Raw genomic sequence first — 25336 nt, forward strand, 5'->3', positions numbered from 1 at the left:
AAAAAAAAAAACTAATCTTAAAAATTAATGCGAAAAATACCTCAGTGGTTCAAAAGCATATATATTTTAGGGTTTATAGAGAGTGAGGGAGAGTGCCAACCAATTTCAATAAATGGGAATTTTTTTTTTGTAATAATTTGGAGGTATACACCGTGACAATGACAAGTCTGCATATCACCGCTTAAATGACAGCCACCAAGATAGAAATTTACCAAATAAATTTATTTAAGAATAAAGGTAACAATGAGAAAATTGTTAACGACACAAGCCCGAAAAACTTGATCATATATATAGATATCGTGAGTGTTGGATGGGATATGTAGTCTGACCAGTGCCAACATGTGATTCGGTAGGATCAAGCTTCCTACAGATAGCAAACGTTTAACATTCTCATATCACAAATCTATGTTTTTGGAAATTAAAAGAATACTTCTTCATATTGATCATTTTTTCCCAGTGTATTTTTTTTAATTCTGCATCTTTATAGCCAAAATATTGAATTCTTAGTTATTGAGTTTATTGTTGCAGCAAACGATATAAAATTAGCTGTTTATTGCTCAATAAAAACTTGAGAGCCTAAACAGGGATGAACATTTGTATATATGTTCTATATGTACAATTGGTTGAGTCAATTTTACTTTTGTCGACAACGCGTTTATCACAATCGCAATCTACGATGAATTCTAAGACTTTTTGCCCAACAACCTCTGGGTCTTGTATCTAAATCGAGCTTCCGGTTTTAAACAACACCGGAAACCCACATGTTTTAATAGTTCACAAATTATAAGGACATGATTGAGGCGCTGAGCTGCTAGTAACCCCCTTTCAGAAAATACCAATAAATGTGAAAAAAAAACAGACTGCTCTTATGTTGAAGACCGCCGCAAACGAATTAAGGAGCATAAACAGCAAATCTACACCTAGAATGTCGGAACTCTATATAGAGAAGGTAGTATCTGGGAATTAACACCTTCTCCGAGGAAAGCACGATCCCCATAGTTTGAGTGAGGGGGAATAAAAGAGCAGACGAGACGAGCCCGTTAACGTCAGGGGATTGCCGTCAATAAACTTGGTTAACCCGAAGCCTCTCTCGGGTTAAGAGCGTGAGCGACGATCCGGATCGTGAAAAGATGAGGCTATACAGAAAGCAATACACATAGGACTTCGAGCTCACATATGCAGAATAGGTGCGTCAAGTAAAAGCGTGTACGTCGTGAGAAGTTGGAGCATTTCCAATGTCATTGGCCGGTTTTCGCGTCAATAGACACCGGCACTTGGACGGGATCACAATGTCAGACTAAAGGGGCGCGGAATGGAGAACAATTCGGGATGAGCAGCACGGAATTCCTGATTTTCGAGGTGACTTTAAAGTAATTCGTGCGCGCAACATGGCGATCCTTGACTTAGGTGTATGTCCATAGTGGGATAGGCCGGTTTGAAATCACCACCACCTCCTAGTCCGGAAATTATTCCAACCTTAAACCGATGGCTTTGATACGGCCACATCTTCCTGCAGACATTAAAAGACATCATATTGTCAAAATGGATGAAGAAGCTCAATCAAAGAAGTCTTTTGAACGCAATCGCGGGGTACACGCAAACCGGGACGACCAAAAGCCCGCTGGAAAGATTAAGTGGTGTGAGACACCTCGAAACTTGGTGTCAGAGATTTAAGAATCGAGGCCCTTGGAACGATATTCTACGTTCGGCTAATGGGACAAATGTTCTGTCATAGCCAATTAAAGTAAATTAAAGAAACAAAAACAAATAGTGTGCGGCACCGGCTCTTGCACAAATACTGAGTGTCTATGATGCTCGATATGACAAGGCGAGTTAATGGCGCCTTTAAATAACCAGTGGCCATCCTGTTTCTGCAGCAATCGGTCCTTTGGACCGGAACGAGCTTGCTCACCTAAAGGAGTTTGGCGAGGATCGCCACCTCCATGTGAAAATATGGCTACAACAACATGAGATGTGAAACTAATTTTTCACAGCTGTCGACGTTGTTGTTGTTTTTGTAGCAGTGTGTTGTGCACTGAGGCAGCAGCCCTTGCCGATTAGGGAATCCATCGGGTCAATCCAGTACGTACGTAGAGCAGATATTAGCACTGGGCCAAATCCTGGAAAAGACCAAAGATAGATGATGTTCCTCAGTTAGGATAGAAAAGGACCAAACCGTTCAATACTAAACGAAGTTTGGATATGGAAACAGTTAGCCATGGAATTACACTATATACAAGACACTGAAACTACTCGTGTTTTGTTAAATGGTTCCAAAGAAAGGATACAGACCAGATAGTGCTTGCAGTGTCTGTGAGAAAGATCGAAAGACATTTATGTACTAAAATGCGTTGGTGGAGAATATCCGCGTCGTAGTTATCGCCGGCAAGGTAAATATATGACCACCACACACCGTGGTCGTCCACAGGTTGCGGATAGTTGGATGATTCGTATACGGAGTAGCTGCAATTTCAATCGCAGATAATCAGCGATATTGAGTGGAGAGTCTCAGTGAGAAGTCAGGGGCACCAGCTCTTGCCTAAATACTGAGTGTCCATGATACTCGATATGATGAGGAAAGTTATTGGCGCCTTTAATTAACCAATGACCATGACGTACCCGAGCTGATCGTTACCATGGACCAGAAACAGCTTATTCACCTTGGAGCTTGACGACATTCGCTACATCCACATACGGAAACGGCTACAACAACAGAGGCTGGTACTTTGTGTGGTGTTCATTGCTATCATTGCAAAGCTTGGTTGGAAGCGCCTCCACTAGTTGTGAATAGTGGAATGCTCTGTACGGAGTATCTGAAATTCGAGTTACGAACATTCTGTGGTATCAAGCGGAGTGTTTCAGGTGGCCGGGCGGCAACGGGTCTTGCTTAAATATTGAATGCCTGTGTTGCTCAATATGACAAGGTGTTCCCGCAGCTATGGACTGAACGAGCTTGCCCACCTTTAGAGGCTTGATGAGGATCGCTACCTCCACATGGAGATGTGGCTACAACAGACAAAGACATATACGGTTCCTAAACTTCTGCAGAGTGCATTGTTGTAGTTGCAAATTTACCCATGAACGTTCTATAAAGGAACAGGGGCAAACATCTCACATATCAATGAGTTCTCTCCGATTCAGGGTTTGGCTAAGTCATAAGGACCTTCTTGTTTTTGCCGAGTCCGAACGTACCGTACTGCAGTGCGAAAGTTTTTTGGGGAGACCACTATAACCACCAGGGGATAACCTCCGATGAAGATTTTTTCTGATGTTCTCACCACAATTCGAACGTCAGCGTCATTGGCGGACATGATAACCTCTGCGCTACGATGGCCTCCGGTGCTGTTACTTTTCGTTAAATTAATACCGCCCAGAATGTGTTGCTTGCATATTTTTATGCATCGGCTGTTAACTGCTGTTCTTCATTCGGTACATGTGGAAAGTTCATGTGTAAACTACCTGTCGTTTGATAGCAGCTTAAGCTTAAGCTTAATTCAGTGGTTTTCTTCGAAAAAAAAAATTGAAAGCAGCGGCAAGCAGGCCCAATGGGCTCTTTTCCTTCATTTTACGTCATCGATCCAACTGTAGTATAGACTGCAAGCAAAAAATCCAGTACAGTAAAGCAAAAAAAAACGAAACATGCATACAACTAATTTGGCTAATAAGAAGTAACATTAAATGATTTAAAATGTATGTTCTGTTAGCATCCTCTCCTAAAACTGTCTTTTATAAAGTTGAATGTGAATTTAGACTCTTGCTTTGTGTAAAGCGACTCATAATAACAGGCCGATAGGTTGGTGTGGAAGATGAAATACATATTTAAGTACGAAACCAATAGCGAGTAGTATAAGAGCTTGGAAAAAGCTGTTTTTTTATACTTATACCTAAGGAAAATATATTCAATACTATTGTAAAAAAAATATATAAAGCCAAACACAGGCACCGTGTTGGACTTCATCACAAGTGGTTAATGAGTGTGGTGTGTGTGTGGTGTATAGTGCCTGCCAATGTACCTATTTCGTTTTTTTAATATAAATAAATTATATTCCTGTATTGTCCAACTGTTTTCATCTCTTGCAAATTCTGTTAAGTCTCAAAGCAAAGGCTATGAAATTAAAAACACGTTGTATTTTTGCATAAAATTGAAATCATTTGGAGGTGGTATACTGGGTATCACTTGAAATATTCGTCAACGCTTGTTAAGGCCTAATCAGGGTACACTGAACAAGGGAAAATCAGTTGACCGAAAATAAAATCCCCATATACAACATTGCTCTGGTGGTTTCCTTTAAATATTTTGAGGCAAATGTAAACGAGTGCAGAAATACCAACATGTGAATGGATAGTAAGTACTAAACATTACTGAGAAACGAAAAGGTGTGATATCTGAAATGTGTTCGACCCCAATGTAGTGAGTAGTGAGTCAGGAGAAACGAATATTAATACACTGTTTTGCTGATACTTCCTTGTTAAGTACACACTGAACCTTATGGCTTTTTTTTTCTTATAAAATTCGATGACTATTCTTTTCCAAATGGATTCTAGAAAATAATGAAGTGTACTTCATCAGCACAAACCCCCATTTTATCTATGTATAAAGTACTTGTGTTTATCGGCAACAATTGTGCTGCTTGCGATAGGTTTAAAAATTATAATTACATTCTTACAATGTTGTTGATTTCATCATCATCATCATCAGTAGGTTTGCTGCTTGTTTAACTTCATTGTCTTATAGTGTTTTTGTTTTTTTTTTTCTTCAATAGTGGTAATAAACTATTTTTCTCCTTTTGTTTTTATTTGTTTTGTTTTACATTTGTAACGTGCCGTTTGCATGTCTTTCCGCATGCATATCACACCACACGACAATTGTTGTAGTTGTCATTAATAGCGATAGTAATTGGGTTTGAATGGGCCGGCCTTGTTGAGGCCCATGTATTTGGCCTGCTCGTCAGAAAGCTCCGTTAAGTGGGCATCAAAGGTGGGCAAGTGTAAACTTGCTACATATTCGTCCATCTTCTTGGGCAACAAATAGACGTCGGACTTGTATCGACCGGGTGGGGCGTTGAATAGTTCAATAAGTGCTAAGGCTTGAGTGGCAGATGTAATTGACACAGCAAATGAAGGTATGCTCGAACATGACAGATTGACCAGACGACCTTCGGCTAGTAGAATTATGTATTTACTTTCGGGCCAAATAATGTGATCGACTTGAGAGCGCACCTTTTCCCAAGTCAAATCGGGCGTACGTAAGCTATTTACATCGATTTCGGTATTGGAATGGCCCATATTGCACACAATACATCCGTTCTTCATTTTATCCATGTGCTCGCGCACCACCACATTCTTATTGCCGGTGGCCGTGACCACAATGTCTACATTGCGTATTACCTCATTTAATTTGACCACACGAAAACCATCCATGCTGGCTTGAAGGGCACAGATAGGATCGATTTCCGTTATGTAAACAATACAACCTTGACCCTTCAAGGCTTGGGCACAACCTTTGCCCACATCTCCATAGCCACAGACGACGACTTGCTTGCCACCAAACATGACATCAGTTGAACGCTTCAAACTGTCCAATATGGACTCTTTGCAACTGTACAAATTATCGAATTTTGTTTTCGTCACGGAGTCGTTGACATTCATTGCGGGCACAGTTAATTTACCCGCCTTCGATAATTGGTATAGACGGTGAACACCAGTTACACTCTCCTCCACAATACCCTTTACCAATTTAAACATTGTCGGATATTTCTTAAGCATTAAATGGGTGGCATCGCCTCCATCATCCAGAATCATATTCGGCTGCCAATTTTCGGCATTGACGCAACGGTCAATGCACCACCAAAAATCTTCTTCGGTTTCGCCACGCCAGGCAAATATGGGAATGTTCGCCTCTGCCAAAGCAGCAGCAACTTCATTCTGTAGAAGGAAAAACAATGAAGCTAATTAGTATTTTTAGAAAAGACAATTTAGGTAATAAACATCTTTTGAAATTTGTATTTTGTTTCAATCATTGCATTGTTAATTTTATTTATTTATTATCAATATATTTTATAAAATAATTTTATAAACATATGGGAAAAAGCGTCGGATAGATGCATCATATGCGCCTGTAGGGGTTATATTGGGTTGCCCAAAAAGTAATTTCGGATTTTTCATATAGTCGGCGTTGACAAATTTTTTCACAGCTTGTGACTCTGTAATTGCATTCTTTCTTCTGTCAGTTATCAGCTGTTACTTTTAGCTTGCTTTAGAAAAAAAAACGTGTAAAAAAAGTATATTTGATTAAAGTTCATTCTAAGTTTTATTAAAAATGCATTTACTTTCTTTTAAAAAATCCGCAATTACTTTTTGGGCAACCCAATATATACATGCAATTTTTGATACATTCTATATACCTTTCGTACATTTATTGACAAAAATTAAATCAATTCATAATATTTTTAATTTTATTTATTTTCTATTTTAATTTTATTTATTTTTATACCCTCCACCATAAGATGGGGGGTATACTAATTTCGTCATTCTGATTGTAACTACTCGAAATATTCGTCTGAGAGGTTGGTATTGAAAATGGGCCATATCAGTCCATGTTTTGATATAGCTGCCATATAAACCGATCTTGGGTCTTGACTTCTTGAGCCTCTAGAGTGCGCAATTCTTATCCGATTGGGATGAAATTTTGAACGACGCGTTTTGTTATGATATCCAACAACTGTGCCAAGTATGGTTCAAATCGGTTTATAACCTGATATAGCTGCCATATAAACCGGTCTTGGGTCTTGACTTCTTGAGCCTCTAGAGTGCGCAATTCTTATCCGATTGGGATGAAATTTTGAACGACGCGTTTTGTTATGATATCCAACAACTGTGCCAAGTATGGTTCAAATCGGTTTATAACCTGATATAGCTGCCATATAAACCGATCTGGGGTCTTGACTTCTTGGGCCTCTAGAGTGCGCAATTCTTATCCGATTGGAATGAAATTTTGCACGACGTGTTTCGTTATTATATCCCACAACTGTGCCAAGTATGGTTCAAATCGGTTCATATCCTTATATAGCTGTCATATAAACCGATCTTGGGTCTTGACTTCTTGAGCCTCTAGAGGGCGCAATTCTTATTCAATTTGAATGAATTTTGGCACGTAGTATTTTGTTATGATACCCAACAACTGTGCCAAATATGGTTCAAATCGGTTCATAACCTGATATAGCTGATATATAAAGAAAGATCTGGGGACTTGACTTCTTGAGCTTCTAGAGGGCTCAATTTCTATCCGATTTGGCTGAAATTTCACAAGACGTTTTTTATTGTTACTTTCAACAACTATGTCAAATAAAGTACAAGTCGGTTCATAACCTGGTATAGCTGCCATATAAACCGATCTGGGATCTTGACTTCTTGAGCCTCTAGAGGTCGCAATTATTATCCGATTTGCCTGAAATTTTGTACGACGGATCCTCTCATGACCATTAACATACGTGTTTATTATGGTCTGAATCGGTCTATAGCCCGATACAGCTCCCATATAAATAAATCGATCTCTCTATTTTACTTCTTGAGCCCCCAAAGGGCGCAATTCTTATTCGAATTGGCTGACATTTTACACAGGTCTCCAACATATAATTTAATTGTGGTCCAAACCGGACCATATCTTGATATCGCTCTAATAGCAGAGCAAATCTTTTCTTATATCCTTTTTTTTTGCCTAAAAAGAGATGCCGGGAAAAGAACTCGACAAATGCGATCCATGGTGGAGGGTATATAAGATTCGGCCCGGCCGAACTTAGCACGCTTTTACTTGTTTTTTGGATAGTAGAAAAAAATGTGGAACGCCCCACTATTTTTCGTGTCATCTTTGCACAGGGGTCATGGTAATCTTTTTTGTGTCGTTCCAATTTTAGTATATGTTCTGTCGGAGCAAGAACAGTTATTGCATTATTGTCTTTCTTATAGGGTTTTTCAATAAGAGCGCTACAAAAGTTAAAAAAAAAAAAAAACGGTTTTGGATATCAATGAAATTCTTTATTCCTATGAAAGGCCGATGCCATTATGTATGGAACTCTATTTCTTTTGCATGGCCACCACCAAGCTTGCAGAGGTCCAGACACTGAACCCACATTTCGACGGTATTCAAGCATAAATCGGCCGATACTGCTGCAATTTCATGTTCGATATTCGTACGAAGTTCATCAATCGTCGTTGGCTTGTTGGCATAGACCATACACTTGACGTAGTCCCACAGGAAATAGTCTAATGGCATAAAATCGCATGACCGAGGTGGCCAATCGACTGGACCATTTCGTGAAATAACACGTTCTCCAAATTTGGTTTCCAATAAATTAAATGTGACATTCGCTAAGTGGCTTGTGGCGCCTTCCTGTTGGAACCACATGTCCTCCAAGTCCATATCATCCAATTGTGGCCACGGAAGAAGTACGGTCCAATGACGCCGCCGTCCCATAAACCGCCCTAAACCGTAATGTTTTCGGAATGCAATGTTGACTCATGGAATAGTGTCAATTGCAGTCTGACCAATAACACATATTTTGCTTATTGACGAAGCCATTCAGCCAGAAATGAACCTCATCGTAGCGTTCTTAACCGAATTTCGGTAGCAAATTTTAATAATTTCGCCTCGTGTATCTTCCATCATGAAATGGCAAACCTTACTGAAGAGAAATGTCAAAAGAGCGGCAAAAAATATGGCGTCGTTTGCTGTCCCTATCGGTCTACTTTTGTAGCGTCCCTGTTTAAAACCCCTTTATATATTATATGACCCACAGTTGCATGTTTTGTGCAGTTGTTTGGATTTATTTATCAAAAATATATATCAAAAGCCAAATACTCAGGTCCCGGCCAATGCCAATCATTAAGCAGTGAGCACCACACAGCATGGTACATTGAGGTCCGATTTATGTGGTGTTCATTACTGTCACGAGAAGCTTAGCTGTGAGCTACCGGGAGCGCCCGCTTGCGGATAGTGGAATGCTTCGTATACGGAGTAGCTGCAACTGCAGTCGCGGACAATCAGCGGTATCCAATCCCATGGCAGCCGGTTGTACGCACCGGATTGACCCGATGGAATCCTCATCGGCAAGGGCTGCCGCCTCAGTGTACGTGTTCGTCTTTTTTCGTCATGGAAGAGGCGCAGGCTATGTCCCTATGTGCTGTGCGAACATAGCCAGCAGTAGGTCACAAGCGTCGCCTTCGGCGTCCTTGTCGTCGGACTATGTGACCCCCCCGACCTCTCCCGTACGGCAATTTATGCAACGACAGCACCCTAGCCCTACTATTGCCAGGCCAGTGCCGGGAAGTGTATCGTTCTTGCAGTTAAACTGCAACGGACTGCGTGGCAAGATTGATGAGATCGTAGATTTTATGAGTCGGAAGAGCATATCGGTCGCAGCGATCCAGGAGACAAAGCTGACCAACACCTGCAGCTTGCACAGTTGTCACGGTTACAATGTGCTACGTAAGGATCGCTCAAGGAACGGAGGTGGGGGATTGGCCTTCGTTATACACCATTCCGTGAAGTATAGACCTATCTCGCCTGCGCTTGACGCTAGTGACCCATACATGGAATGTATGGGAGTAGCAGTCAGGTCTGGTACTGCCGAGATAGAGATATACATCGTGTATATACTGCCGGTTGGTAGCTGTGTCCCGATTAATGGCCAGGCTTACAACCCCGACATAAGTGGGTTGCTATCTGGCCATAGTCGTCTGGTTCTGGGGGATTTTAATGCACATCGCACGTCATGGCATTCTCCCCTAGGTAACGACCAGCGTGGCATAGCTTTGGCAGAGCAGATAGATAGCTCCACGTTTTGCACGGTGAATGAGGATGCCCCCGTAAGGATTACGAGGAGGTGCAGCAGCTCGCCAGACATCTCAATTGCATCCCCTGATCTCCTGAGTGACGTATCCTGGCAAGCCTTCATCTCTTTGGGGTCAGACCACCTCCCCATAATTCTCACCATCGACCGACCACCCGACTTCATAACCTCTGAGCGCCGGACGTTCATCAATTATAAGAAGGCCGATTGGACTGGCTTCAGAGAGTATACCAATCGCCGCTTCAATGAACTGCCACCCCCCTCTGATGTGCTTGTGGCCGAGAGGAAATTCCGATACATCATTAACACAGCAGCCGCTCGCTTTATACCAGCCGGTCGAATACCACAAGTGCGACCCAATTTCCAGGCGCAAGCAGTGGTACTCGCAGACGAGCGTGATGGGATTCGTGCTATGGACCCCGCTAACTCCAGAATCAGCGAGCTGAATCTGGAAATAAACAGGGTAGTCAACGAACATAAGCGGAATTTGTGGCTGGAACACTTGGAGCAATATAACTTAGGCACCGGTGCAGGCAAACTGTGAGCCACTGTTAAGTCTCTCTCGAACCCCGGTAGACGGGACGACAGGACCTCAGTCACTTTTGGCGAGATAACCGTGACTGATCCGAAGAGATGCGCTAGGTTGTTCAACCGTCAATTTATTGTGCATCCCGAGAGAGACAGGGCAAGGAGGAGAGCCATTCGCCGTATTCGTGGTCTCCGAGACGATGAACAGCCATCACAATTTACCGTGGGCGAAGTTACGAATGTCATCCGTGGCGCCAAATCTTCCAAGGCGTTGGGCCCCGACGGAATCTCTACATTGATGCTGAAGAATCTGGATTCACCTGGAGTTGAGTACCTTACCACTGTCCTTAACCTGTCATTGAACACTCTTAAAGTTCCCGATGTCTGGAAAATGGGCAGAGTGATCCCGCTACTGAAGCCTGGAAAAGACCCGAGTTTGGGAGAGTCGTACAGACCGATCTCCCTTCTCTCACCAGTGGCAAAGACGCTTGAGGCATTACTCCTCCCGAGCCTCGTAGGAGAATTTCCATTCGCCGAGAATCAACGTGGATTTCGGAGACTGCACAGCACAACAACAGCTTTGCATGCCATCACCACACACATTTGCCGTGGCTTCAATCAACCCAGGCCATGTGATAGGACGGTCCTCGTGGCACTGGACCTATCGAAGGCATTCGATACGGTCAGCCATGCCAAATTTTTTGAGGACATCGCCAACACCTCCCTCCAGCCAGGCCTGAAACGTTGGGTCGCGAATTATCTGTGTGGCCGCAAGTCATTTGTGGAATTCAGGGATAAGAAGTCGAAACACCGTAGAGTGAAACAGGGAGTTCCCCAAGGTGGGGTGATATCTCCGGCTCTGTTTAACCTCTACCTATCCTCCATCCCACCCCCTCCAGACGGCATAGAGATCGTATCATATGCGGACGATTGTACGATCATGGCATCAGGCCCCCCACCCATTGATGACATCTGCGATAGGTTGAACGTCTACCTCAACGAGCTTGCCTCATATTTCGCTGCAAGAAATCTGAAGATATCCGCCACCAAATCTTTAGCCACACTGTTCACTACAAATACGCGTGAGGTGAATACTGAGCTGACTGCGATGGTCGATGGAGAAATGATTCCGACCCAAAATACTTGGCGTCACATTTGACAGCTCAAACACTTTCTCCCCACATCCCACAGCAATCTGCAATAAAGTCAAAAGTAGAAACAAAGTCCTCAAGTCACTCGCTGGCAGCACTTGGGGTGCAGACAAAGAAACCTTGTTGACCACGTACAAAGCAATTGGCCGGTCTGTGGTAAGTTATGCAGCGCCAGTGTGGTCACGTCAACTTTGTGACACGCAGTGGAATAATATTCAGATCTGTCAGAATGCCGCCCTCCGAGCTGCGACGGGCTGTCTCCTCAGTTCTCATGTGGACCACCTCCATCAGGAGACAAAGATCCTACCAGTGCGAAGACATAACTACATGCTGTCTAAGCAATACCTTTTGGGCTGTTATCGCAGAAATCATCCAAAGCATCATCTTGTGGATAGATACCCACCGCCCAGAAGCCTTAAGGTAGATCTACACGATCTAGAGCGTGAGGTTCAGCGCTACAAGAGAAAACCTCTAGATCAAGCGGCATATCAAGCGGGTCTGAACAACATTCATGCAGACACGGTAGCAGACGCGTTAATTGGCTACCGGGTGAATGTAGTCCTTGGAGAACGACCGCCACCCATTGCACCCGAAGAAATCTACCTCCCCCGGCAAACCAGAGTAGTTCTGGCTCAGTTACGTTCCGGCAGATGCAGCCGCCTCAATTCCCACAGAGCTAGGATTGATGCCGACGTGCAAGATGTATGTCTCGATTGTAACCAGGGACCGCACGATATCACCTGTTTAACTGCCCGGCCATACCCACTCGACTCAGACCCAGATCCCTGTGGACGCACCCCATCTTAGTCGCGGAGTTCCTGGGTCTTGACACTAAACAGAATCAAGCAGACGAAAGATAGAACACAATAAACTGCTACAACAACAACAACATCAGCGGTATCGAGCGGAGTGTCTCAGTGAGAGGCATGGCGGCACCGGCTTTTCCACAAATACTGAGTGCCTATGATGCTCGATATGAGAAGGCGGATTATTGGCACCTTTAAATTACCACGGGCTTCCCTGTTCCCGCTGCGATCGGTTCTTGGATCGGAACGAGCTTGCTCACCTACAGGAGCTTGACGAGGATAGCCACCTCCATATGAAAATGTGGCTACGACAACAACAACTCAGGATAACCCACACATGTATGTGGCGAACAGACCCCATAAACCCTAATACCCCAATCATCAGGTGCCATTAACTGTAGAATGTGTGCCGTAACTTATCCCAATCCACTTTAGCGGAAGGAACACTACTCCAGTATTTATATCAAGGTTGAAGCTAATGTAACGATGATCAGAGAGCCATCCCATGGCAGCTGCTTGTACGTACCGCTTTAACACGATGTATTCCTTCTTTGGCATGGGCTGCCGCCTCAGTGTACAACTCACTGCTACAACAACACCAGGTTCGGCCGATTTCCTTTATAACATTCCCATATCGGGTGCTTTGCATTAGCATCACTACTCATAATGAGGTCTTTTTCGTCGTAGGAGCGACTTCCACCAGCACATTTAAATTTAAATGCACCATCCTATGTAACTTGTGTTATATAAAGGGAAACCAGCCAGTAGTTTGATTTACGAATTTCAAGCATTCCCCCAGCGATGCACCGGAGTTACCTTGCCCCCTGAAGAGTGCTACCCCGCATGTAAGATATAATAACAAAATCAAGGACGGCTACCACTACATATTTAGAGACCCCGAAGCGGCTTTAGAATGGTGGAGATTTATACCCAGAAACCGCACAATGGTCTCGATTAAAATGTCAATCACTGTTATTTTTGCCTCGCGTCTGTGTCCGATAGGAGTTTGTGGTCACAAGACTCGTTTGATCTTGTACAACTCTTCCTCAGGCCGCTGGAAACTTGCAGTTTAGACGAGGGTAGAAAAAAGGGAACTCCTTTCTGAGTTCCCTCCTAAACTAATTTTTGAACTATATAAGGTCTTGTTTGGCTAAGCTATTGAATCAATAAATTAAAATTAATTTAATAAAATTAAATTAAATAGCACTGCTATCTCACACGTTGAGCCAGGCACGGGATAGCTGTGAGCACAACACAGGACGGAACATTGCGGTCCAATTTTTGTGGTGTTCATTGCTGTCACGAGAAGCTTAGCTGCAAGCTACCGGGCGCGTCCACAGGTTGCGGATGGTGGAATTCTCCATACGGAGCAGCTGCAATCGACGGTATCGACACCGGCTTGATATGACAAGGCGAGTTATTGGCGCCTTTAAATAACCAATGGCCACCCTTTTCCCGTGGCGATCGGTCCTGTGGACCGAAACGAGCTTGCTCACTTATAGGAGCTTGACTAGAGTCACCACCTCCACATAAAAATGTGGCTACGACGACAACAGCAAAGTCTAAATGAGTCTGCCACTTAAAAATAATCGAACCTAAGCAGTAATTCTGTCCTTTATAAGATCATGTATTTATCGTGAAGGGCAAGTACTAACTAGGCATTGTCACTCAATCTCAAGATACAAACATTGAATGCGGAGACCAGCCGCCGCGGAAGCAAAAGGAATATCAGGCCTCAAAGACGACGCCTTTTCCCACTGGGTAGTTTAGATCGAGCTACATAAAACATCTTGTACGAAAACCATAAACCCCGTTTACACTGCTCATTAAATTCAGATTTAAGGCTCTTGACATCTGAGTTAATAAAGTGAAAACAGATGACCGAGCCATTAAAACGGGATTTAAAGAGCAGTGTTGGTACTCTATTCGGCTTTTCACGTGAACAACTATCAAACTCCATAGAAAACAAACGTATCTATAATCTAAACGCCTTTTTTAAGCTAATAAAGCACCACGGGTACTTTAGAGCCATTGGGTATTTAAAGACGCCAATAACTCGCCTTGTCATATCGAGCCTATGAGTGCCTATGATACTCAGTATTTGTGCAAGTGCCGGTGCCACCCGAACTCTCATTGAGACTCTTCGCTCGATACCGCTTATTGTCCGTGACTGCCGCTGCAGCTACGCCCTATGGAGCATTCCACTATTCGCAACCTGTGGACACGCCCGATAGCTCGCAGCTAAACTTCTCGTGACAGCAGTTAATACCACACAGAGCGGACGTCAATGTTCAAGCTTGTGTGGTGCTCACAGCTATCCCGTGCCGGGTTATAACCGGAGATGGTGCAGTGTCAACGCAAGAACGCCGAGGATTAACTTTTTTAGTGGTTATGACAAAATCCGCATCAATTTGGTGTTGGACCATAGTGGAATAAGGGAAAATGAAAGGTACACATCTTGACTGTAAAAGCTAGAGGGCTGCTCTCAATAAACTTGGTGAATGTGAAGCCTTCCGAGGCAGTCCAAGTTAACGGGCGGGGGCGACATATTGTACAACCCTCTTAGGCCATAAAGAGTAATACGATTTAGGAATTCCTTGCATGGATTGACTGTTCATGATTTGGAACGCACGTAAAGCCGATGACTGACTTAGATATATGTCCATAGCGACATAAGACGGGTAAAAATCAGTAGCCTATACAAAAACCTATAAACCAGCTCCCAATAGTTTGAACAAAAGTAGTTTCTTGTCTACTTTGATTACCAATTTGTCATTGTCAAATAATCGGAATTGCCAGATAAAACATCAAAAAATTGGAAAATCGCTCAATAGTTATTTGACTCTTATTTTGTGTTTGTGAATACGAAATTTTAAAATCAGTTTATTTTACTAAGCAAAATGTGAGTAACAGTTAAAAGAGATTTTAAGCCTATAATAACATTTTTTGAGAATAAGGCCGTTAAAATTTGACAGTGTTGGTTATAGCCTGCATCTCTTTCGATTAAAGCGAGTTCTTGTTCCTTCGAATATAGAGCTCTATAAAAAAAAAATACAACACATATGAGAATACATGCCGATTAGAGAGTATCCGTTTATGACGTACATTATGAAAACCTAAATACAGAAAGTGACAGTACATACGTAACGCACATATCGTGTGACAGCCGCTTTGCCATGCTCAAAGCAATATACAAATTGACTTGACTACTCGACCCAACCACGTGAGAGTATGTGTGCGGCACACAGCTTGCCAAGTATGCATACATATGTACATGAGTTTAAGATTTCCAATGGGTAATTTATAGGTCGCTTATAATAAATGCATTATTGAATTCCATTAGATGTCATTTAAGCATATACATAGACAGCCTTCATCAGTAAACAACCCCCATCTCAATAGAATATCGACTGCACCTCATGAGCACAGACAGTTTTATTATATAGTTTTTTCTAAAAAAAAAGGTAACATCATCATCATCTGAACGTTTTGCGTCATCATACGAATGTATCATATGATATCGTATCAAATATGTATTTATTTGAAGTTGACATAACAAACTTAGCATTTGAGCAAATATTAAAAACTGTTACGCTTTATTCCTAGGTGAATTTGTTGAGCACTTAATTTTATAGCATAAAGAACTCGGTATAACAGCCTAAATAAGATATTCGGTATAACAACCTAGACCCTAAATTCCTGAATCAATTACTGCCGTTTTGGGCATTAGACTCAACAATAGTGCAAAGTATGGCCGAAAACAGATGAAATATAGTAAACCTATGCAGCCACTCGCAGCTTATTTGGTGCACTGTGATTTAAAAAAACGAATATTCAAAATTTTTCGAGATTACTATGTGTATATAGCAAATAAAAAGACAGGCCCAAAGTACATTCCGAATGATCATTTGTTGTGACGAAAGAACTTAAAACATTACCTTTTGAAGAAGCTTAGACCAATGTGTTTTTATTTCTTGCTTCTAATTCAAATAGAAAAGCAACACTACAAAAACCCCTTGAAGAGTCTCAGCAAGGACTGCAAGGATCGCGATTTCAGCCTTTGCCATGAGCCTCATCAGCTTACGATGCCACCAAAAGCTTACATGCTTCCACCTACTCACTATTAGTGAGCAGGGTAATGGTAGAAAAATGCCCTCCGGATGAAACGTTGGCTCTTGTTATTCAACATTTTGTTATAGCGCAGTAAGACAAAATTTAAACATCTCTTCAAAAAGTCATCTTACGTCAACAACACAAAGTCAATGACTTGTTTTTCAATCAACCAACACACAGGGAATGTCCCCAATATAAGTTGTGCATTGCGTTGGAGGATAGTTAAGGATTAAAGGGGGAAAAGAAGGAGTAGTGTTTATTAACATTTGCCACATTCGAACCGTCTTTGCGAAAAAAGAATTCTCTCGTTAGTCCATGGTCCGATCAGCTGCCCAATCGATTACAAACCGGTGCGCGCTTCTAGAAAATATTGTATTTCTGACAAACCCCCTCAAGTCAGTAATCAGAAGACTGATTTCCGAAGAACACACACCGTGAAAGAATCGAGAGAACAATGCCACACAACCCACATTTCGACAATGTTCAGGGGAAACAATAGAGTAAGATACCCTACCATCTCCGATAAACACCAACGCCCGCCTCTGGACACGGTCAAGCAGCTCCTAGGTTGATTTTAGAGCTCCACCCCATATATGCGAGTTAAATTCCATCTTCGGCCTGATGCACGTAATGTAGATATTAAGATCAGAGGTAGTGAATTATTTCCTACACCGCTGAAGAAAGCCCAAGCACTTGAATGCTTCCTTCGACACTTCGAATACATGTTTTGACCAACGGACATTACATTGAATCTTCATGCCCAAAACATCAAGAGCCTCTGACTGCTTGATATCTACCCCGTCGATAGATATTGACGATTGTAAAGTGTTAGTGAATCTTTTGTGGGACAACAAACAGCACTGCGTCTTGCGTGCATTAAAATCTATTCTGCTCATTCGGCCCCACTCAGAAATGGCCAGCAAATCCTGGCAGAGTGTTACGTCCATAATCCGTCTCCTGTCTTCATTCTCTCGAAGAATCGGCCAATGGTCGAATGAAAATAAATGACAGAGGTTTGTTGTCATCCGCGAGCGAGTAGATCGGATTCGAAGTTAGACCCAGTAGATCATCAATGAAAATAAGAAAAAAAGAGGCAAATTTTGCTTGCCATAGAAAAACCTTTCAATATGAGCATATTGCGGCTACATATTTCACGACGTGCTGTTCGTGGATTCATTCGTATTGTTGGATTAACCAGCATAGACCAATGTGTTTTTATTTCTTGTTTGCCACCGTAGCGCAGAGGTTAGCACGTCCGCCTATGACGCTGAACGCCTGGGTTCGAATCCTGGCAAGACCATCAGAAATTTTTTTCTGAAGTGGTTTTCCCCTCCTAATGCTGGCAACATTTGTAAGGTACTATGCCATGTAAAACTTCTCTCCGAAGAGGTGTAGCACTGCGGCACGCCGTTCGGACTCGGCTATAAAAAGGAGGCCCCTTATCATTGAGCTTAAAAATCTTGAATCGGACTGCACTCATTGATATGTGAGAAGTTTGCCCCTGTTCCTTAGTGGAATGTTCATGAGCAAAATTTGCATATTTTAAATAGAAACGCAAAACAACAAGAATCCTTTAAAGAGTCTCAGCAATTTTAGTGTGTTTCTGTTTGAAATAGAACCAAGAAATAAAAAACATATTGCTCTAAGCTGATTAATCCAACAACAAAGTTAAAAAATTGTTGTGACCAAACTAAAGAAGCGCAAACACGAATAATAAGAAAATATTCACATTCTTGAGCTTACAGTTTAAATTTAAATATGAACCTAAAATACTTGTGTTTTTGAACTAAAATGCTACAGTAAGTATTTAGTTAGGTATCCTTTTTGATCACTAACAGCTTTGAGTCGGGATTTCATCGATTCTAACAGTGCTTTAGTAAAATCTGAACTTAATTATCCCTATTCCACTAACAGAGCACGTTTTAGATCAATCCCATTAGAAATTTGGTGATTTCGTATATTTTTGTCAGCACTGACCACAAATTTTCGAAAACATTGTGATCGGAACGCTGGGCAGGACGATGTGTGGGCAGTTCCAAATAAGCCAATTCTGCACAATACCAGATATGTTTGAGATCGTAATGATGACCGAAATGAGTCCTTAATATTATGTTTTGTAGCGCTTTACACTACATTTTTTGTTTTCAGCTGATCCAAATATATGTGCTTATCGATATTTCCTTTACTAAGGACCAAATTTTCGACCCACGACATACATCGTACGCAGGGGTCGAAATCCATTACGCTGCCGCCTCCGTCTATATCTGTACTACGCAAATTTCGTGGATTCGGTGCTGTTTAAGGTTTTCCTCAGACATATGATGTTCCATCTGATCTAAACAAATTAAATTTGCTCTCATCTGAAAATATAATTGATTTCTCAAAAGAAATATCTTTAGCGAGAACTCTACTCTGCGATTTCTGTTTATAACATAAATTATTGGTTTATTTTGTGCCGTCCGTCCATGAAAATAGGATTCTCTCAAAACTCTTCTAATTGTTCGGCACTACATGGCTTCCCCACTTATTTTCTGTCTCAATAAATAATTTTGGAGCCCAAATATCCGGCTTTATTTTAGTTTGTCTTACTATCCACCTGTTTTTGATTCATTGAATATTTAATCCGGTAAACTCGATTTCGATTCTATTTTCATGAAGAAACCTTCCGATTATGTGTTGGGCTGTAGAAGGACTTAACGCGACAATTCCAGCAATTTTACTTCGAATTTTGGCTTCTTTGAAGAGTCTAATGACATCCTCAATTGTTATTTTTCCCATGTTTTTAAAAGGAGAATTATCTGTAATAATCTTTACGCTACTTTGATAATTTAATAAGATGGCCGCATCGGCTCAATTGCTACAACAAAGGATTTTTTTTTGGAAACTTGATATGTCAAAATTTGTAAACAGGGCGAATAAAATTCGATTCGGCTTGACATTAAAAATTTTCGGCGAATTTGCTTCGACCAATCAGAGCAAGAAGAAAGAAATTTATTAATTTTTGAGTGTCAAGCAAGCAATTAGATCCAGGGGTTGAACCCACAAAACCACCAAGATGGCAAGTTTAAATAGTTTTCATTAGATTGTTGTAGCCGTAGATAGCTACCAAGCGAATACCGATATTGATAGGCGGGAAAATTAACGTATGGCTCAAATAAGAAGATTGTGGTAAGAGCTCAATCACCACAATGTGGGGTTGTGTACCCCTTTTCGGCTCTTGGATATCTGTGGGATTTTCAGGTCATTTTAAAAGGACGGTTAAAGTTTGTTGGCTACGAGGATGAAGTTGTCATCATGGTGTGCGGCCGTTTAGAGTGCATTTAGTATGCTGCCTGACGTAAAACCCCGAAAGATCAAGTTGATACTATTCACCAATCCTAGGTAACTTGGTATGTTCTGGGGACCTCTCCTAGATGTGATGGAGATGCCGCTCTCACTACTGAGAGCCCTGAAAAGCCATTGCAATGTCAGGACCTTGAGCTGGACACATTGGAGGACTTAAGCTTGATTTGTGGGGATATGGAGGGGTCATAGACGGTTGAGCACCTATTATGGGATTGCCCTGAAATTCCGACGGTAGATGCAGGATTATGGCTGCACAAACACCTATTTTCCCGTCTAAATTATTTTCGTGCAATAGTTCTATCGCCATTCCTGACTACTATAGCTTTTGCAGCGAACTTTTGTTTTGTAATGTATGTTGTCTCGTAATCTTCCTCTTTTTAATGTCTGGCATTGTACTGACGTAAATTTGATCAGTGTTCCTCTGCGCTTTTTGAATCTTTCGGGGCGACACAATGGACCTAAGTTTCCTGAGTGAAGATGATAGTGAATGAGGTTGTTAGACGCGTAGTTTTAAAATCATAACAGCAGCAAACACAATTTATAAAATATTTATTTTGAAGTTGATATTTTTGTACGGAGAATTCAAAAATGAATTGACATATCAAATTCTCTCAGCTGGGTTGATGCGGCCACCTGATAAATACGCCTTGGCAAAACCCGTGTTGAATAAACCGTTATTTCTTTTGTGATTGGGTGCATCATTTTAGGTGTGAGCAACATTTTTTAAACGCTCATAGTATTCTAGTGGCAATTTGTTCTGATGCAAGTTTTTGCCGCATATTTTGTAATATTATATACGAATAAGGAGCTTCTGTATATGTTGATTTAATAATTCTTAAAAGAAAAGAAAATAATTGGCTGCATCAAATAAGCTGTGATTGACCGTAAATCGATCTTCCTTGTCAACTCGATTATCCAAAAAGTATTTGCGGATTTTTCATATAGTCGGCGTTGACAAATTTTTTCACAGCTTGTGACTCTGTAATTGCATTCTTTCTTCTGTCAGTTATCAGCTGTTACTTTTAGCTTGCTTTAGAAAAAAAGTGTGAAAAAAGGATATTTGATTAAAGTTCATTCTAAGATTTTTTAAAAATGCAATTACTTTCTTTTAAAAAATCCGCAATTACTTTTTGGGCAACCCAATAAATATGTTTTAAGCATAAGTGAGGCATTAAAATAAAGAAAAAAAAAGCTTCTCTGCCGTTATTACTTTCTTCCCCAACAACGCGTTTGTGATGGCGTTCAACAATTCGTTTGACTTCTAATGTTTGATTGATTGAATATTAACTCGGTCAATTAACAACCACCATCAATCCCACATCCAAATGTTTGTTTATAAACAATTTAACAAATTGAGAGAAGAGCAACGATAAAGTAATAAAATCCAGTGTTAATTAAACGCTTCGATGTGAATACATTTCCAAATAGAGATCATTTTGCATAAGGGCTCTAATTATTTTACAATTAAACTTCTTTAAGTGCTAATATAATTAAAAATTTCCAAGGAAATAAGAAATGGGACAAGGGGGAATTTCCACACACGCATAAATATTTGTACTCCGTTAATCAGAAATATGCTGCAAGTATGTTGAAATGCAATAAATAAAATAAAACAAATTTATTATGTGTATTAGGGCAAGACGACGATCACCACCATCAGTCATATGTTTAAAAGCCTATCAGACACGCAAACTTATGAAAGGCACTTTCAAAATATAATGATTAGATAAACTATTTGTTTTATATTACAAATATAATTATTTTGACACTTTGTATATCGCAAATAAGTGCTAGTACATGCATTTAAATATAGTATGTCTAACACCACTTGGCACTCCTAAGATGGTGTCAACCGATAATGAAGACAAACGAAATTGAAATTCCAGCTAAGATGTTTGTGCTTGGTATAAAGTTTTCAACTTTAATAACAAAATGCTGTCCAAAAGTTTACTGCGGGTTGATATTCTGTGGGTGACAACAAAAATGTATTAATTAGACGATTAGACAGCTGTGCATTTTCATTACTCAATATTTTGTGTCATTTATCTGTTTTGACATATCAATTATTGTAAATAATACCCATGCCGCGAGAGAAGACAACGACAAAGACGAATAGACCAAGCATATTAGGAGGGTCTAGGGAGTACATATGAACGCTGCCCGCACATAACATTAAACTCGTTATAGCAGACTTAAATGCCAAGATAGAAAGGGAGAATATCTTTGGTAAAATCTCTTCCCGAGAAGAACTTAATGACCGAAAAATTTTCTGCAATGGCCAAAGTAAAGCCAGAAGGAACCACGACACCAACCATGGTAAGACGAGTTTTGATCTACCTTTAGATGTGATTTTGGTATTCAAAGAAAAAAGTAACTTTTTGAGATGATATGGCCAACAAGACCACACTTACAGGGACCATATATTTTTCATCGCAAAGTGGCTGCCCACTCCTCGAGAGCCTCACAAATTTTATCTTTAAAGTCTTGATTCAACGCTGGGCCGCTAGCGTACTTTTTCACGTGGCACCAAGAAAGAATTTGCAAAATATTAATAAATAAATTGTGATCATCTCTTCTAGAGATAACACATCCCGGAAACATTTTCCGTAAAAGAGCAAAGGTTTCGTTGCTTGTGCGACACGTAGCGCCGTCTTGTTGCAAGTAAAAGTTGTCCAGATCAATAACATACAACTCCGACCATAAAAAAGCATTAATCATCTCTCTATAGCGCAATTCATTCACCGTGACTGTTGATTCCATCTCATTTTCGAAAAAGCAAGTTCCAATGAACCTGCCGGTCCATAAAACACACCAAACAGTCACATGTTGATGATGTAGAGGCTTTTCATCCTAGAAACTGTTGGATTTACTTTAACAATAACACTTTGTTACTTTCATTTATTATTTTTTATGTTTTACCAAGGTAGTCTTTGAAGTAATTTCTCACATAGTATACATATTTTTCATTTGTGAAATTTCTTCTTGTTACTTCTAATAAAACCTTTGAATTGAAAACAATTCGAAACATTCTTCGTCTTCTTGCATTAGCTGACCTCTTAATAGGTTATGGGCCTACGCTAAAATCTTTCGGGAACAATAATCATCAAAGGAAAAATATAAAAGGAAGCTGAAAATGGATTTAAAGCTAACATTTCCCAAGTTAAGTACCAATAATTACCATTCCTGGAAATTTAATGTTAAAATGGTTCTCTTGGAAAGGGAATTGTGGAATCATATTACGGACGCCATACCTGAATCCCCGAATGCAGCATGGACTCTAAAAGATGGTAAAGCTCGTGCTGTGATTGGATTGTCCATAGAAGATTCACAAAAAATTCATATATGAAAGCTAACAACGGCAAAAGCATATTGGAATCCCTCAAGACACAACATGAAAAGTCAAATTTGAGCAACCGTGTCAGTCTCCTCCGACAGCTATCATCGAAGCGTATGAACGAAAGCCAGTCGATGGAGAGTCACATCTCAGAATTCTTGGAAATTGTGGGTAAATTGGAGGATCTCGGAGAAGAATTTCCCGAGCATAAGGTCGTGTCTTTCCTTCTTGGAAGCTTGCCGGAAGATTATAATATCTTGGTGTCAGCCTTGGAAGTTCGCCCGGAAAAGGATTTAACATTGGAGATGGTAAAAGAAAAATTAACGCAAGAGGCAAAACGGAGAAATGGTGCATTTATCGGACAAGAAGCTGTGCTGAAAACCAGAAGCAAGAAACCAAGTTATAACCCGAAATGCTATCAGTGTGGTAAGAACGGACACATTAAAAGAAATTGCAATCAACGTCAAAATAAGCAGAGAGAAAATGCTAAATATACGTCAAAAGTGGACTCAAATGCGTGTTTTGTTGCCGCTTCATCTCGAAATGAGAACATGTGGTTCATAGATTCGGCTGCAACTTGCCATATGACGTGTAACGAGAGTTTTTTCACGGAGCTTGATTAAAATTGTGCCAATGATGTTTATCTAGCTGATGGTACAATTTTGAAGTCCAATGGTGTTGGCGAAGGAATATTTTATGGTTTACATAAGGAAATTAAAATGAAAAACGTTCTTTTTATGCCGAAATTAGAGGGAAGCTTGTTATCAGTCCCAAAGTTGACAATGCAAGGCTTCACAATAAAATTCGTAGGACAGAAGTGTTTGATAACTCTGAAAGGTGAGTTGTATGATATTGCTACATTAAGCGGAAATCTATTTGTAATGGATGAAAAACATACGGCTATGATGACGTCGTGTATTCACACTTGGCACCGTCGATTTGGTCACCGTGATATGAATGCAATAAAATCTGGTGTGAATAAGTCATTAGTGGCTGGGATACAATTGGAGAGATGCAATTGTGAAAGTAAGTGTGAAGTGTGTTTAAAAGGGAAGATGACCCGGAAACCCTTTCCGAAGATTGCAGAAAATCGCGCAAAAAGCACACTCGACTTAATACACAGTGACTTGTGTGGTCCCATGCGAAATTGCACACCAACTGGTAATCGCTATGTTCTGACCCTAATTGATGACAAGAGCAGATATTGCACTGTTTATTTTTTGAAAAATAAAGGGGAAGCAATTCATAAAATCAAAGATTTTGTGGCATACACTGAAACAAAATTTGGTAAGCGTATGAAAACCTTGCGGACAGACAGAGGCGGAGAATTTTGCAGCAAGGAGATGAAATCATTTCTAAATAGCAAAGGGATTCATCACGAGTTAACTGCTCCATATACACCCGAACAGAATGGTGTAGCTGAAAGGAAAAACAGAAGCCTAATGGAAATGGCAAGATGCATGCTCTTTGATGCGGATATGGATGTGAAATATTGGGCAGAGGCAGTTAACACTGCAAATTATCTACAAAATCGTCTACCAACGTTTGCAACCGAAGTAACACCCTATGAGGAATGGCATTCGAAAAAGCCAAGCATGAAACATATTAAGATTTTTGGTTCTGTTGCATATGCTCACGTCACAAAGAAGAAGCGCCAAAAGCTGGATGCTGTTGCAAGAAAATACATCTTCGTGGGATATTCTGATGAAACAAAAGGTTATCGTCTGCTGGATCCCAATGATAACACCATTATCATAAGTAGAGACGTTAGTTTTTTTGGAAGAAGACAAGTCGAAAGTTGAATTTGCTGAAACTACATTCGAAGAAAATTGCGAAATCGGGCAAACATCAAATGACAACGAAGAAGTTATAAATGAGATACCAGATGCCATCGAAATTGCATCAGGAGATGAACCATTCGAAACCGCAAGTGATTCATTTACTTCCGAAGAAGATGAAGAAGAAAATGCAGTTATCCCAAAAAGGGTTTCACTAAGGTCAACAAAAGGTAAGAAGCCCAAGCGATATGAAGCGAATATGACAGCAATGAAATCAGAACCTCAAACGTACGAGGAAGTTATGAACCATCCAGAGAAAGAAAAGTGGATTCTTGCGATAAAAGATGAAATCCAGTCCATGTACAACAATAACACCTGGGATTTGGTAGAATTGCAAAAAGGCAGAAAAGCTATAAGTTGCAAATGGATTTTT

General features: G+C 40.8%; 1 protein-coding gene and 1 non-coding gene across 4 annotated transcripts in view; both read right to left on the reverse strand.

Moving 5' to 3' along the window:
* Positions 1-1329: 1329 nt before the first annotated feature.
* The window catches only part of LOC106081690 (adenosylhomocysteinase-like 1), a 32498-nt gene continuing 8491 nt past the window's right edge, over positions 1330-25336 (reverse strand). Inside the window, exons 2-3 of one of the 3 annotated variants that reach the window (XR_009397748.1) lie at positions 4668-5925; positions 1330-3594 (exon numbers count right to left, since the gene is read on the reverse strand). Coding sequence is in view for 1 of the 3 variants with exons in the window: in XM_013243841.2 (XP_013099295.1) it covers positions 4882-5925 (1044 nt within the window). In the remaining 2 variants the exon portion in view is untranslated. Of the gene's footprint in view, positions 5926-25336 lie in introns of all 3 variants that reach the window. The other 2 variants (XR_009397749.1, XM_013243841.2) reach the window with 2 other exon arrangements.
* Positions 7831-7937, reverse strand: LOC131994521 (U6 spliceosomal RNA). The gene has a single exon (XR_009396811.1). It is a non-coding gene; the product is annotated as a U6 spliceosomal RNA (small nuclear RNA).

This window comes from Stomoxys calcitrans, chromosome 1 (assembly GCF_963082655.1).
Source record: "Stomoxys calcitrans chromosome 1, idStoCalc2.1, whole genome shotgun sequence".
NCBI classification, from domain to species: Eukaryota; Metazoa; Arthropoda; class Insecta; order Diptera; family Muscidae; genus Stomoxys; species Stomoxys calcitrans.